Here is a 15,720-nt window from a genome sequence, read left to right as displayed (position 1 = left end):
TCGTGGGTGAGAAATACAAGTGCAGTGTGGATGAGGATAGGTGCTGCTTGTTTAGTCTGAAGTACAGAGAGATGACCTTTCCTTAGGCAAGCAATTAAAAACAAGGAGAGCCCCAAATTTTGGATGTTGTTTATATTTCTAGAAGCAAAAGCAAAAAAGAGAAAAATCAATTTTACTGGTGAGTTGTTAGTGGAATGACGAAATTTGATCCAAGATTATAAGAATGACTTGTGATGGTGATTTTAGTGATACCAAAAATACTACTCTTAGGACAAAAGGAACCCGTTTCAGTAGCTTGTACTTGAAATCACAGCTCTTCTGAAGGTAGAGCAGGAAGTTCCCTGTGGGCCCAGCTGAGCAGAGTTCTGAGACCTCATCTCAACCACTGATGCTGACCTTGGTGGTTCATACCTGTCATCTGGTACTTGTCACACTGGTCCTGGCACAAACATAACACCATGTACCAAAAATGAGTAAAGCCAAAAGAGTGAGGCTCAAGGAAGGAGTGGCTAGCAAGTACAAGCCCCTGAGTTCAAGCTTTAGTATGGAAATTACCCCCCAAAGTAAAATGCCTCACCTGTTTGTTTTGGCATCAGGAGTCTTGCTGTATAGACAGCAGGAGTTTGTGTGCAAGGACTTTCTTCTTAGCCCCTCCTGCTGACATCACAGTTGTGCTCCACACCCCCAGTCTGGAGCCTGCCTCTTGCAGCCTTGCCTCACATGCTAGGGCGCTGGCCTCCAGTGTAAAGCTCTGAGGCAGTGCCTGAGCCCTGAGATCAATCAGATAATGCATTTGAAACACACATGTTCTAAAGTGAAGCCCTTCCTTCTTTTAGAAATGCTGAAATGACTCTAGGATTACAAAGATAAATATCAAAAAGAAATTGCACAGGTTTTCAAAATGGTGGGTGGATAGTAGTATGATTTTGATATTTTCCAAATATCCAGTATTGTTCCCCTTTACGCCCAAGGGCCAAAGCCACCTGTTCCAGCACCCGGTGTCAGCAGCACTTGGGGCCCTTCCTCTCTGAAAATGCCTCTTGTGGCTCCTTTAACGGGGTCATTCCGCACCTCTGCAGCCTGCACGGAGGGCTCCCTCCTTCTTTAGGACATGGCTCCATCACACGCATGGCATGGATACACTTGCTGTCATGACCTGGACCCAGGCTGTCCTGTGAACCATGGAGGTGCGTACTCATCCCTGATCCTCGGCAGGCCCTCACACCAGCCTGCATCCCTCAGCCTCATCCCAGTGGCGCCCAGCACTGTGCTCAGGGCTCAGGTCCAGCATGGAGGGAAGAGGTGCAGTCATGGCAACCTTGAGTCAGTGGAAAGATGGTGGGGACGGGGGTAGCAGGTCTGTTTAGGATCCTCACCAGGGAGGGAGAGCCAGGCCTCCAGAAGGACAACCCCAGGGCCAGCGGGGATTTCTATCTGCAGGCAAGGGGCAGCTGTGGGCAGCACACGCCAGACCTGCATTCCTGGGCACATCAGGAAATTGGTGAGAGCAAAGCTGGATTCCGTTGGGGCTCTGCCACTCACCAGCTGGACTACAATTTGAAGTCTTCAGTAGGAATATCCTAGTGCCATGCACCCCAAACATGTGTCAAATGCCCACAGAGAGGGAATGCGGAGACTGCACGTAATCGTTCCACGTGTTCTAGCCGTAACTCAACATGGGAGCTCGAGCGTGCCCCGAAGGAGTTTTAGGAAAATCGAAGTGTGGCCCTCGGGTGGATGGTCTGGACTTCCCACAAGCTCCTTCTCCACACCACGCCAGTTCCCTCCGCCTTTCCTCTCTGGGCCACGTTCTCCTGAGGGCTCACTTCCTCCCACACCCCCAGGGCTGCCGCTGCCCACGGCTCGGCTGCACTGTGCGCTGGGAGCTCTGCGTGCCTATGGCCGTGACTTGAACCAGCTTGGTCCCCAGCGCATGCTCCTGTGGGAGGATTCGGAGTCTGTCAGAGGGAAGTGCTAAGGAGGAGGGGTTTTGGGGTTTTGATTTTGTTTGTTTGGGGGTTTTTTGGCTTTAAACAAGAGAAATTTATTCTCACAGTTCTGGAGGCCCAGTGTTTGAAACCCAGGCAGGTATTTGACTCTTGGTAGAATCCTTTCCTTGCTTCTTTCCGGCTTCTGGTGGGGCCTTGCAGTCCTGATGTCCCTGGTCTTGTAGCTGTTCCTCATCTCGGCCCCTGCTGTCACAGTGTTCCTGCTGAGTCTATCTTCTGTCTTCTCATGACGCCTCTTCTTATGAACATACAAAGGACCAGGCCTACACTAATGACCTCATGTTAACCATGCTAATAAAGATCCAAGGAGGTCACATTCACAGGTCAGTAGTTCACCTTTAACAGTGCTCATTCAAATGTTTAGGTGAATTTACATGTAATTTTTTAAAAAAATTTTACTGTTTTATTCAGGGGCTCGAACTCAGGGTGTATGGACACTATCTTTTTACCTTTTTTGCCCAAAGCTTATGTTCTACCACTTGAGCCACACCTCCATTTCCACCTTTTTGGTGGTTAATTGGAAGTAAGAGTTTCAAGACCTTTCCTGCCTGCCTGGGCTGGCTTTGAACTGTGATCCTCAGATCTCAGTGTCCTAAGCCACCAGTGCCTTGACATGTGTGTGTGTGTGTGTGTGTGTGTGTATCATTTATTTAAAAAGTCAATACCAATTTGAACTTGGCTTCTCAAATCTACAGTTTCTCAAATTTTGTAGCATATTTGGCAGATCACGTCACAGTGTTATGATATTCTAGACACATCTCCAAGAGAACATTTGACTTAATCAAGTTCAATACAAGTACTTCCAATATTTAGAGAAATATTAACTTAGGTCCCATACACTCTTTTTTTTTAAACTATGTTTAAGTTTGTAGTTCCCATCTGCTATTATACTCAAGCTAATTCAGAGAAATTCCAGAACTAAAATGGAAGGAAACATGGCAAATGCTCTCTCTTACATGATATACAAGACCAGCCATCTCCAGTCCACATGCAAAAGGCTGAGCATAGGCAGTTTGGCGTTTTGGTCAAACCATAATGAAAAGTTCACCTAATCAGTGAATATAGACAAAGCACCAATTCACTACTAGCATAGCATTAGGTGCTTAGCCACAAGTAGTTTGACACAATAAGTCATGTTTAGTACATATTTAAGACTTCCATTCACAAAATTCTTGGCATCATTGAGTTCCACAGTTTTTATTGCTCTGCGACCTGAGGTTTGTGTTGTCTCTCTTTTAGTCCTAAGAGCTCTGTTTTGAGTTCTCCATGCTTTGGTGGACTTTCACGGCTTGTCAGGTCGGGCCAGTAGTAACTGTGCACCACTTGGGCACTGGCACACATGGCCAGGAGGCTGGCCGCTGCCATTTTCAGATAACTAGGCCAGGACATGCCCGCAGGCATGGTGGAAGGCTGGCAGGAGGGAAAAGGGGCAGTGTTAGAAGGTTCTGGGCCCACGATCCACCCCACAGCTATAGGGGCTCGGGGTGCTCTCCTACCCCCACGCACGGAGGCCTGTCTTCTCAGCCATGACACGAGGTCACTGAGAGGACGGAGAGTTGGCAGGGGACAAATGAAACCTTAGGGCCTTGATCGGTCAGGGAGGGGCGCTCCGCGTACAGAAGCTCGGCTCCCCTCCCCGCCACTCCGGCCCCCTTGTTTTTTGGGTTTTTTTGGACAGTCCTGGGGCTTGCTCTCAGGGCCTGAGCACTGGGGCTTCCTTTCCTCAAGGCTAGTACTCTACCACTTGAGTAACAGTAACATTCCTCCCCCCTCTATATTTCTGTGGTGCTGAGGAATTGAACCCAGGGCTTCATGCATGTTGGGCAAGCACTCTACCGCTAAGCCACATTCCCAGCCAGGGAGGAGGATTGTGTTGTTGTTTTGATGACCTACCTGCTCTTCATTATCCCAGCATGATGTTCTCCGTGGCTGTAAACCATAGAGCTATATGCACAGGAAAATCAGACCTGAACTGAAACCTCCAGAGTTGTCAACCTAAACAAGTCTTTGTGATTTTCAAGATGACCGTTTATATTGGTCGTGCGATTTACATGCTGAGGACACAGATTCAATCCTGAACCCTAAGAAGCAGCTCCTCACGCTGACAATAATGCTGATATCTAATGTGAGGTTAACTCCAGGACACTGCGCCTCCAACAACCAGTCTAAGGATGTCTGGACTTTGGCCGTGTCTGGGGCCTCCATCCTGTGGCTCTTGCCTCATGAGTCCAAGCATCCATGCATATGATAGGCATGGACAAAACTCACTATTACGCCAGTGGCTTGTAGGTCAGAAACATGGTTTTGTTCTAAGCATGAGTCCTGCCTACAGGTCACAGAGGGGCTTAGTTTGTGTGTTGGATTGTTTGGTACTTGTGCTTGAATTTTCAGGGCTGATTTGCTCATGATTGGGTCCCTACCATGGGAGCCTCATGTTGAGTCTTGCCTTTTGTAAGCCATTGGAGATTAGAGTTTCCCAGGTTTGTCTGCTTGGGCTCATGAAACCCGAATCCTCAGACCTCAGCCTTCTGAGTTGCCAGGATTATAGGTTGAAGCCCCAGGCATCTGGCTTTGGACAGGGTATTGAAACAATGCCCATGCTTAGGAGAAAATGGAAACACAGTGCCTAATGATTTTAGGCTGCACAACCCAGGAGAACCCATTCATGCCCTCAAGTCCTTCTGTGCCAACCCAGAGTGCCCACGCAGGTGACTCGAATATGGGGACAGTAGCTGTTCTTTGACTCCGGTCTCCCCTGCAGCTTCTTTGCCTTTTGGCTGACCCTGTGTCACTTCTCAAACCTGTGTCAGCTGTCAGTTCATCTCTAGGCCCTTTTCCCAGCTGGCCCCTGCCCAGCACTTAAAAATCTCGCAACTTCTCTGAGTTTCTCTCTTACGAGTTGACGAGCAAAGTGGACAATGGGACTGAAGGCAAATGAGGAATCAAAGAGGTATTTTCCTCGCTGGGGATATGGCCTAGTGGCAAGAGTGCTTGCCTCCTATACATGAGGCCCTGGGTTCAATTCCCCAGCACCACATATACAGTAAACAGCCAGGAGTGGCGTTGTGGCTCAAGTGACAGAGTGCTAGCCTTGACCAAAAAGAAGCCAGGGACAGTGCTCAGGCCCTGAGTCCAAGCCCCAGGACTGGCCAAAAAAAAAAAAAAAAAAAGAGGTATTTTCCCTTTGAAGCAACTCTTTGAAGCAAATGATTCTTGAAATCTGAGAGTGCCAGTGAAGGCCTGGAAACAAAATGATCAGATGGGAGCCACGAAGCCCTCAGGAGACATAGCCAGAGCTCTGGTCTGACTCCACACAGGGCCTGGCTCACAGGACATCATGATTTCAACAACTGTGGGCAGAATGAGGACAAGCAGATGAAGTTAGTCTTGGCCCTTCTGAAAATGGTAAGCAGGCCACACTGGATAGAGATCCCATTTGGGACTGGCCAGTGTCAAAAGACTGTGAACCTAAGATCAGATGAAAGCAGAAGGAGGGGCAGCAATGTGAGGGATAAAACCTGCCTGTGCCAGGTCTCGCTTCCCCGACTCTGGTCAACTGCACACACTTCTGCAGAAGTGACATTTGCCTTGTGGAGATTCTAGAATTTGTATCCCATTCTGTCGTGACTTCAATACATCCCAACAATTCATGGTTCCCAACAATTTGACAAAATGATACCTAGCTGTATGTCCCTTCATGTTTCACTGTGATACAGTGAAATTCGCAAATGTCCGATTGGTTGCAGGAACATGTATATGCTTTATCTACTGGTGTAAGTAAAAACAGTAAAACCCTGCAAAGGCTGAATGTTGGCTGGGGCACATCTGCACCAAGCTGATGACAACCAATGCTGCAGGAAGCAGATGGATGAAGGTAACATCTGTCTGGTTCCACGAGCACATCTAGTTCTAATTTATGAGGCAGTGGAGGGGAGAGGCAGTCCAGCAGGCCCTCCTTTCACTCCCCTGTTGATTCTGCTGTTCCACATCAATGCTGTCCTTTGAATTGAGCCTGATCCACGTGGATAAAATACACAGTCTATAAAAATAGAGTCAGGATTTGGAAGTTAGTCATAGGTAGTGATAATACAGGTCTCTAGGAAGCCAACTGATTGGAGCAGGATGCTAAATAAATGTGCCTGTTTCCACCCACCTCTCAGCCTAAACCCAAGGGCAGTGCCCTAAAGGACACATGTTCAGGTCAGAGTCAGGCCCAGCATCTTGGCCACACTGCTAGCGCCCCCTCCTCCCTCCCGGCTGCACTGGGGCCAGCAGGGCCTCCTCATGCTGGGAAACAGGAGTGGGGCTGGCTGTGGGCCTGGCTGACAGGGTGGCCAGGGAGGAGAAAGAGCGCTGTGCTCCTAACACTGCAATGCAGCACCTGTGATTGACCTGAGACTCAGCCGCTGCTACCTCAGCCCCAGGAACCCCACAGCTGGCCCCTGGGCCTTAGAAACGGTCTCCCTGCACACTGAGCAGCCTCTGCTCTGGACAGCCCTCCACTGTGCCCCTCATGACTCCCGGCTGCCTCCCCATGGTCACCGGGCTGCTGAGTTCACACAGCCCAAACTGATGGCCACCTCTGAAGTCTCTCAGCTCAGCCGCCAGAAACCCAATGTCCCAGGGAAGAGCTGGCACCGCCCCCTCGGTCCTCAATGCCCCTTCCCCTTTGCCTGCACACAGCCTTGGCTCAAGGCAGACAAGAGATCCAAGCAGCACTGCATTTTGTTTTGTTTTGTTTTGTTTTGTTTTTTGTCCTCTCCCAACCCTGGGTTAGGATGAGGTTCCATCGCGCAGATGCAGAGCTGGTAACAGCTGTGTACTGTAAATGTGTTACTACCCACAGAGCCCATGTCCCTCAAATATTCTTGGCCCTGCCTCAGACACAGCTGTGCCCACACAAGGCTGTACACTTGGCCACTGCGCTGACCTTAACCTGCTCCCTGCACACCAGGGCCTTCCCCCCACTTCCTCTAGGGCGCTGTGAGCCTCCTCCCCTCAGGACCACGGGCTCTGCGGAGTCAGCTGGTGGAGCTCATGGGTCTCAAATCGGGCACTGAGTTAGTGCCTTGAATGATGCAACTGAAAGCAATAACAATAACTATTTATTAAAATATATTGAAAGGTACATAACACGAAGGTGAAAAAAAGACAAAAACGGATGTCTTTCAAGGGAGGGAAAGGATTTCTCTAAGTGTTTGAGCCGGCGCTCAGTGGTGCTCTGGACTTCCTGAGTCCACAACCCAAATTGTGCCCCCAGAGTTAGTGGAAGCACACTGGGGTGCATGTGCTGCAGCTAAGTTGCCCTCTCCACATAAAGGTGGGTCCATATCAGAAAAGATCTGCAGAGCCTGTGGGATCTCTGGCACTGCGAGGACAGCAACAAGTTGGAGTCCATTTGTCCTAAGTGTCAGGGGCAACGTGGAGCTGAATGGTGTGGCCTTGCTCTTCACACATCCGCCACTGGAGGAAGGGGGTTTTCGGCACAAGCATTGCTCAGAGACAGCTCCTGATGCCACAGCACTGTGTCTTGTGCTCGTTCCTCCCCTTCCTCCTCTGATGGGAAGGAGTCCAGGGTAGAACTGCTGGACAGCTCGCAGTCGGCAAAGCCGAGTCGAGCTTCTTCGTCCTCAGTCTGAAGGGCTGGAGAGCCTGTCCAGGTTGCAGAGGACACAGACTGCTCCCAGTCAGAAAACCTGAGTCCGAGTTCATCACGTCCTGAGTAAGGTACAGGAGATCCTGTCCCGGTTGCAGACGATGAATTCAGCTCGCAGTCACCACTGCTGTGTCCAGGGTGTTCGTCATTGGATTCAGGTATGGGAGAGCCTGTCTCAGTTGCCGACGATGAGGACAGCTCGCAATCATCATTGCTGATTCCTGGGTGTTCTTCATGTGAGTCAGGTATGGGAGAGCCTGTCTCGGTTGCTGAGGATGAGGACAGCTGGCAGTCACCACTGCTGTGTCCAGGGTGTTCGTCATCGGATTCAGGTATGGTTGAGCCTGTCTCAGTTTCCGACGATGAGGACAGCTCGCGATCATCATTGCTGATTCCTGGGTGTTCTTCATATGAGTCAGGTATGGGAGAGCCTGTCTCGGTTGCTGAGGATGAGGACAGCTGGCAGTCACCACTGCTGTGTCCAGGGTGTTCGTCATCGGATTCAGGTATGGGAGAGCCTGTCCCACTTGCAGAGGAAGAGGACAGCTCGCAGTCACCACTGCTGTGTCCAGGGTGTTCATCATGGGATTCAGGTAGGGGAGAGCCTGTCTCAGTTGAAGAGGACGAGGAGAGCTCGCAGTCAGCACTGCTGTGTTCTGTGTGTTCATCATCGGATTCAGGTATGGGAGAGCCTGACTCGGTTGGAGAGGAGGAGGACAGCTCACAGTCATCTTTGCTGAATCCTGGGTCTTCTTCATGTGACTCTGTTGCAGCAGAGCCTGCGTTGGTTGCAGAGGACAAGTCCTCGTGTAGGAGCCGACCCGATTGTTCGGGCTCTTTGATCTTCAGTTTCGTGGGCACTGTGCACCGAGCGCACCCAGCACTTGGCACCTGGGGTTGGCTTGCAGGAGTCACCGCAGTGTCCCCATCCCTGCCATCCTGCTCTGGGCTGCCAGATGCCACCTGCCGGCCTCTCCAGAGGAAGTGCCAGAAGGTTCTTCTGGGTCCAGCTTGGGCGTGGGGTCTGGGGCGTGGGTTGGTCCAGTGTCTGCAGGTGTCCACCAGGCGCTCCCTGCAGGGTCTCCTGGACTCAGAGCCAGTGGAAACTCGCCAACAACAGGAAAACATGGCTCTTTTCTGGCTACCTCAAGGCACCTTTGCGATTTGTGTCTGGAATGTGGCTGCCTGGAGACCTGGGTTCCAAGTTCTCTTTGGTCTTCTGTCAAGGATGAGGTCACTTCCTGGGGTCCTCTTCCTAAGCCTCTTCCTCCAGTGGACCCCACACAGTCCCCCTGTGCTTCTGTATATTGTATATATGTACACAAACTTATGTAAAATGAATATATAGAGATATAGAGTGCTCACAGGTGATCATCTGCAGTAATGTCTCCTTTCATGTGTCAGTCACTGGAAGGCATCTCATCATAATGGGGTTTTGACTGACACAAGAAAAGAGAATTGGGCCCCTGAAACTCCACAGCGTTCTGGTTTCCAGCTCTGTCCTTCACTCCTTTGTGTTATTGGAAATGGAGAAGGAAAGCTGAGAAAACGCTTGTGTTCAAGAAGGTAGTTTGGGAAGTGATTTCAGAAAGCAGCAATGAGAGACCAAGGAGAAGGAAAGAGAGGATGACATCAGGGACGTGCATGTAGAGGGAGTGAAGATGCATTCTAAGAAAATGCCCTTGACCTCCCAGGGAGAGACTGGGAACTCTATGGAGTTTGTCTTGAAATTGTCACTCCAAGAGAGAAAGGACAGTATTCCTCCTGTGACTCCCATCCTCTCAGGTGGAAGGCCTTCACCACCCCACACGTCCCCTTGCAGAATCTCTGTGTGGTGGGCCAGGCTCACCCTCACATGAGTTATTTGCAAACCCCAAAGTTGGCAAAGAGAGTCAGTTAGAAGTCAATGTGGCACCAAAAGGTATTTAATATTGAATGCATGTAAATAGATATCCCAAGAGGTTTCCATTCAACATGTCAGATTAGAAGTACACCCCTTCATTGCTCTCCCCCCAAATCCCAACCCTGCCCTTCCGCTCAAGTTGCTGTCTCCATTTTCATATACATAAATGCATATCTATATATCTATGTATGCATATATATATATGTGTGTGTGTATATATATATATATATATATATAAAACTCCATTGACAGCGGTCACTCTATTGAGTGACTGCAGTGTATTTTCTCTCCATTAATCTCTTCCTCTCTCCTTCCTAACAGCACGTGTATCTGCATCCTCAAGTGGTAGAGTGCCGGCCTTGAGCACAAAAGCTGAATGCACAGCACTGAGTTCCAGCCCTAATACCTGACAAATGGTCACTTCAAAAGGCTCCAGAGAACTAGGAGATCATCAGCTAGAGTTGGCCAACTCCCTGTTCCAGCCTGGGTGCCTTAGGAAATCGGTGTCATTGGAGTGGTGTGTTTGCCTGTGACTACAGTGAATGAACACAAGGTAACAGCCTTATGCCATCTGCTCTGCTCTGGCTGCCTCATCTCACCAGCACCTCCTGGCTAAAAGTTCAGACCATTTCATGAGTTCCTGGGCTCCCTCTACTGGTTGAAGATTAAGGGGAGACTACCCTTAGAAAACCCATCAAATTCCTCACTGTCTTCAGTGAATAATTAGAAGAACTAGAAAGAAAGAGAAAACATAGATTCAAAAAATAAATCCAGGATATTCTTCATAATTCAGCTTTGAATAGCCTGAAAATGTCTGTATTAGCCTCCACATGGGTAGGACCTGAGGAATTACGCTTTCACTAGACCAGTGTCTACTGCAGAAGAGAAGCTATTTGGCTCTAAATTGAAGGACTCTGCTTGTAAACCATGAACTGAGATTTCTCCAGTTGGGTAGAGAAACAAATAATCCGTGGAAGGAGACCGCAAGCACAAACCTTCAGGTAAAGAAGCAAATGCCATCAGTGAAGCAATGTTCCCTTTCCTTTCTCTCCTGTCCTTGCTATCCTCTTCCTTGCTCCCCCATCGTGTCCTGTCCCATTGTCTTGTCCTGTTCTATCTTCACTTCTCCTCTTCTTCCCTTATCCTATCCTGTCCTATCTGCTGTCAGTACTGAAACTTCACAGCACTAATACTGTACCACACCCCAAACGCTTTGCTTTTATTAACTCTTACTTTGAGATAGTTTCAGGATAATTGTGCCCCAGCTCCCTCCATTCTCCATTCTCCTTGCTCCCTATCCTGTGTAGATGGGACAGAAAAATCAACTCCTAGGGCCATTCTGGAACAATTTTTCTTCCAGCACAAGACCCAAGGTCATGCTCAGTACATCTTTTGTGAAATCACAGTGATGACAAGTTTGCATCTAGGCCTCAGGAAACTGGGTTGTGTTATCTAGTTTGTCAGAAAGATTTGAATCCAGAGTAGAAGACTCTAAGAATGAATTATCAGTGCCTGAGTGAATTATCTCTGAAGGACTTGAGGGCTAGTTCAGCCTCTCTAGGGTGGGTCTAGGGTGGGGACCAGTGGATGAGCTGAGGGAGAATATAAAACACAGAGCTCGGGATCTTCACCTCTACAGCCAGCTACTTGGACTTGCTCCGTGCTGAGTTAAGCCAGGGTAAAGGACAACATGGACACGTGCTCTCTCAGCATGGGAGCATTGTGGACCGAGCCTGAAAATTTCAGTGCTCCGTTGGTTTTGTACCTGGAAGAGGAGCAGGAGGAGGAGATTTTCGGTAGGTTACCCTTGTGCCATTTCTTGTCTTCACCCTATCCATCTCTCCCTGTGCTACCTCTTTGATCCGAACTGGGGCCCCACCATCGGGGCACCTGACCCCCAGTTCTGTTGGGGTTTTTCCCGTTCTTCTGTCCTCTTCTGTTCCTAGGGCAGGAGGACAGATACCTTCGCTGCATGGAGGAGCACAGCCACACCCTCATTCAGCTGGAGCCCTGGTTCACCGTCACAGGCCACACTCGAGTCACCGTGGTGGGGCCCCCAAGGGCCAGGCAATGGCTGATGGGCATGATATGGCTTTTGGAGCACAAGGACTTTCACTATCGAGCTCGAGGTAAGTGTCTATGACCTAGTTTGCAGTCAAAGCCTTGCTGCTCATACATGGCATCTTAAAGACTTGGACTGCTCAGGAACCTGAGAATCACATGTTCCCAAGCCCCCTGGAGGGCAGAGGCCCAGGGTTAACCATATTTGGAATCAAGTCATTGAGAGAGAAAGTGGGGAGGGGACATACGAATGGGGCCCCATGGGATGGGCTGGAATATCTCCTACCCCTCCCTTCGTTCCCTTCCATCCCCACAGGCTTCTTGACTGGGCTCCTAGACTCTGACCATTCTTCTCCCTGCCCAGGCTACCAGATGCTGCAAAGTGTCCGGAGCCAGCCACTAACCACAAAAGACTTGGCCGCCTGCCTCTGTGTGCAGCTGGACTCCTTGGTGGTGAAAGGCTACCAGGACAAGTGATTCACTTTCCTCAGGCTTCCTCCAGCCAAGTGCTTGCTTGCCTTGGGCTTCCGTGGGCTTCTGTGCACTTCTGTGTCCCTGGAGGACCAGCCTGCTCTGAACAGCTCAGTGAAGACATGGCGCAGACAGTGGTGGAGGGTGACATTTTTGGCTGTGTTGTCTCCCCCGGGAAGTCTAGGCACATAGGTGAGAGGCGTCTTCTAAAGTGTGTATTCTGCTGGTGAAGGAGATCCAGCAACACCCGTGGTGCAATCTGCATTGCCTCGACGTCACTCCCTCTCCCCCTCTTTGTTTCTCACAAGCTTCTCCAGTGCACTCATTTCCCCCAGAATCCCTCCCAACGTCTAACAAACACAGTCTCTTTCAAGAGACCTCAGATTTTCACATTTCCAGATTGTTTATACATGTTTCCGTTTGCAGTCGTAAATCATGTTGTGCTCTTGTCTCCGGAATCAGTGTGCTCCCCAAATGGGGAAATCCTGGCAAAAATGTCACTTTACCTGCCATCTCCAAGCCTCCTGTTCAACTAGATACAGTGACTATCTACCTACCAACTGGAATAAAAATAACTAAGAAGTATGCGTGGTGGATGAGGCCTCTAATCCTAGCTTCTTAGGTTGGTGTATGAAGCCAGCCCATGCAGGAATATTTGGGAGACTCTTATCTCTAATGAACCAGCACAAAGCTTGAAAGGGAAGTATGGCTCAGGAGTAGAGTGCCACTCCTCCAGGGAAAATAGCCGAGCCAAGGCCCAGGCTATGAGTTCAAGCACCAGTACTGCCTTCACCCCACCCCACACCCCACCCCACCCCAAATCAAAAAGCTTTAGGCTGTCAGGAAACTGGCAGGTCACCAGTCCACTGATGAATCTGGGGGAAGTGGCACAGCTGTAGCTTGGATCCCCAAGTTTGAGATGGGGGAACCCACTGTCCCCCCTGGGTGCCCTGGGACACACGTGTCCAGGCGTGTGTGTTTGCGTGTGACTGTAGGAATGAACATGAGGGAAAAGCCTTAGGCCACCCGCTCTACCCTGTCTGCCCCTCTCATCAGCACCTCAAGGCTAAAAGGTCAGAATATTTAGGAAGTCCCCGGGCTTCCTCTAGTGTTGGGAAATAAAGTCGAGAGTCTTTCACTCTTTCTGTAAAGGATCGTTGATGGGTTTTGTGTGTGGATGTTACCGGATATTCAACTCGGTCTTGAGCTCTCCCTTGAGCCACAGCCGCAGTTCCTGCTTTGTGCAGGTTCCTTGGAGATAGGAGTCTCACAGGGGTCTCTGCCCAGCCTGGCTGGGAACCTTGATTCTCACCCTTCCCCTTCCGAGTTAGCCAGGCTTGGAGGTGAAGAGGTGAGTACCATGGGCCCTGGTTTTCCCTTCAAGTATTAAACTTGTGTCAGCGGGATCCTCTCTTCTAAACACTTTCTCCCACTTCTCCCTAAACGTCACAGATTACAGAGAAGTTCTTCCTGGAGAGGAACTTAGTCAGCAGGGAAGATTCAATAATGGAGGAATTCCTCCCAGAGATTTTTGGTCTTTGAGAATTCCTAAATGCCGGTGAAGGGACATGAGGGAATCCCTGCGCTTAGAGCCTAAAGAAAGGAAAGAAGAAAGATCAAGCGTGTGAGACAGCCTTGGCTATGGACAGGCAGGATATTCTTCCTCTCTCTGTCTCTCTCTCTCTCTCTCTCTCTCTCTCTCTCTCTCTCTCTCTCTCTCTCTTCCTTGCTCTCCCTGGCTCTCTCTCTATATCAAAAAAGAAATTCGATTTTATGGGTTACACATGTAATCCTAGCAAATAAAGAGACAGCTCGGAAACCTCTTCATTTGAAGACAGCAGCTCAATAAAGTTGACATAAGAAAGACACAGAAGATGTTCTTATCTGTTATGACCTGTTTTGTGAGAAACAAGAAGGCACTGGGACCCATCTCCACTGTGAAGAACAGTGCTGTGGAGTCTTCCAGGTGGAAGCCGAGCTGCTTACCTTCAGCCAGGCTCACACACCCTATGGAAGGATGGAAGGAAGGCAGGCAGTGGTGGACTTCCTCTTCCTCTTTCTGTGGCCACTTGAACAAGTCCTGTGTGAGGGATGAGTCTAGGGGCGGGCCATGTAGGGGACACAGCAGTGATCTTCCTGCTTGGCTCTGTTCTGATGAGAGCCCACAGCTGGCCACGCCCACATCCTGGACCTCAGCATCCTCTCCTAGTTTCACTGCAGGCACACATGGGGAAAGCAATGTCATTGACTCATCTTCACAGGGCCTTAGCTGTAAGCATAGGGGTACATTCACTCCTTCTCTCTGGAAATCTGTCCTGGGAACAACCCTACCTTTCCTGTCTCCATGCACCTCGAGCCCTTGGGAACAAAGACATTTGGAATGGGAATGGGGAAGGACATGAAGTTGGGTACAGTTACAGTTACATCGCAGCAGCTCAGCTCAGGTCCCACGTCTGTGCTTCCCCGGTGTCGGTGCTGAGACTCCAGCGTGGCCACTCCAGAGAAGTTTCTGAGTCTTGGGCTTCTGCAGCAGGGAGAAGGGACTCCATTCCAGGTGCTCAGAAGCCTCACCAGGTGCCCACGTGGTCCAGTCTCCAGTTCCTAAAGAATACCAGAACAGTTCGCTTGGAGGCAGGGCTGCTAGAAAGGATGTTTGGGGAGCATGGGAATGGGAGGGGCTTGCGAAGTCCTCCTACCCATACCCCATTGGCTCTGGGCAATAGCAGAGCCAGCCTGTCCTGCTGCTAGGGCCCCAAGATGTGTCCCCTGGTGGCCCGGCCTCCATCTTCCCACCACCATCTCCACTGCCTTTCTCCCCATGCAGGCAAGGATGGAGATCTCGTGCCCCATGGTGAGTGTATGTGCGTGTGAATCATTGGGCCCCTGGAGGAGATGCGGAGATCCTGGTGTTTGGGCGGCTTTATCATCAGCAAGACATAGCTGAGATGACCATGAGATTGGCCAGCCACTTCTGCCAGCTCTCCCTGCAAAGTAAGCTGCCCTCCGGGAGGGTGACCCGGGCAAACTCGAGTCCCTAGGGGAGATCTGGGGCTTCCTGGCATTCAGGGCAGTTGTCTGGCCCTCCCAGCCAGGCTGGAAAAGGCTTTCAGGAACTCAAGGGATCTACAAAGTCTCCTGGCCCCTGTGTTCTGGGGAGGCTTCCCGCTGGGGTCACTGTACTGGGATGGAGGGGTTCAGGACACAGGAGCAGCCTCCTCCCACAGCTGTCCTTACAGGTGCAGGGGAGGCCTTGGCCAAGGAGGCCGAGGCCCAGCAACTTCCAGATGCTGATTTGGAGGCCAGGAGCCAGCCATCCCTGAACGAGGTGCAGGAGGAGGGGTGCTGAGGGCTCTGGGGGACATCTCCACCCCAATGAGAGCTAGGTGGGTTCAAGTGGAAATTTCCAGAGACTCATTCCTTCTGGAGCAGGCAGCGGTGGGGAGAATGGGGTGCTGGATGTTTTGTAGTACCTCTAGGAATGCAACAAAGCAGGAATGTGAACAGTTCTCACAAACAGCAGGCGGTCCCCAAGGCTTCCTCCAGCACTGAGGGTCCCGGGAGCCTCTCCTGAGGCGGGTGGAGCCCCTTTCCTTGCTGACCGCAACAGTTACTGGCTGTCC

The 15,720-nt window shown here is 50.4% G+C and overlaps 2 protein-coding genes across 2 annotated transcripts; one reads left to right on the top strand and one right to left on the bottom strand.

Annotated features, from left to right (window-relative positions):
• Positions 1-2,998: 2,998 nt before the first annotated feature.
• LOC125357633 (protein BRAWNIN-like) lies at positions 2,999-3,410 on the bottom strand. The gene has a single exon (XM_048354583.1). It carries the CDS (start codon positions 3,408-3,410, stop codon positions 3,207-3,209), a length of 204 nt encoding a protein of 67 aa, XP_048210540.1. The 3' UTR covers positions 2,999-3,206.
• Positions 3,411-11,258: 7,848 nt separating this feature from the next.
• On the top strand, positions 11,259-12,106 carry LOC125357523 (KH homology domain-containing protein 1-like). The gene is made up of 3 exons (XM_048354501.1): positions 11,259-11,364; positions 11,515-11,697; positions 11,994-12,106. Exons 1-3 carry the CDS (start codon positions 11,259-11,261, stop codon positions 12,104-12,106), a joined length of 402 nt encoding a protein of 133 aa, XP_048210458.1.
• Positions 12,107-15,720: the final 3,614 nt, after the last annotated feature.

The sequence above is a fragment of the Perognathus longimembris genome, chromosome 9 (assembly GCF_023159225.1).
Source record: "Perognathus longimembris pacificus isolate PPM17 chromosome 9, ASM2315922v1, whole genome shotgun sequence".
NCBI classification, from domain to species: domain Eukaryota; kingdom Metazoa; phylum Chordata; class Mammalia; order Rodentia; family Heteromyidae; genus Perognathus; species Perognathus longimembris.
Note: the sequence above shows the minus strand (reverse complement) of the source record. Positions and strands in the feature narration are given on the sequence as shown.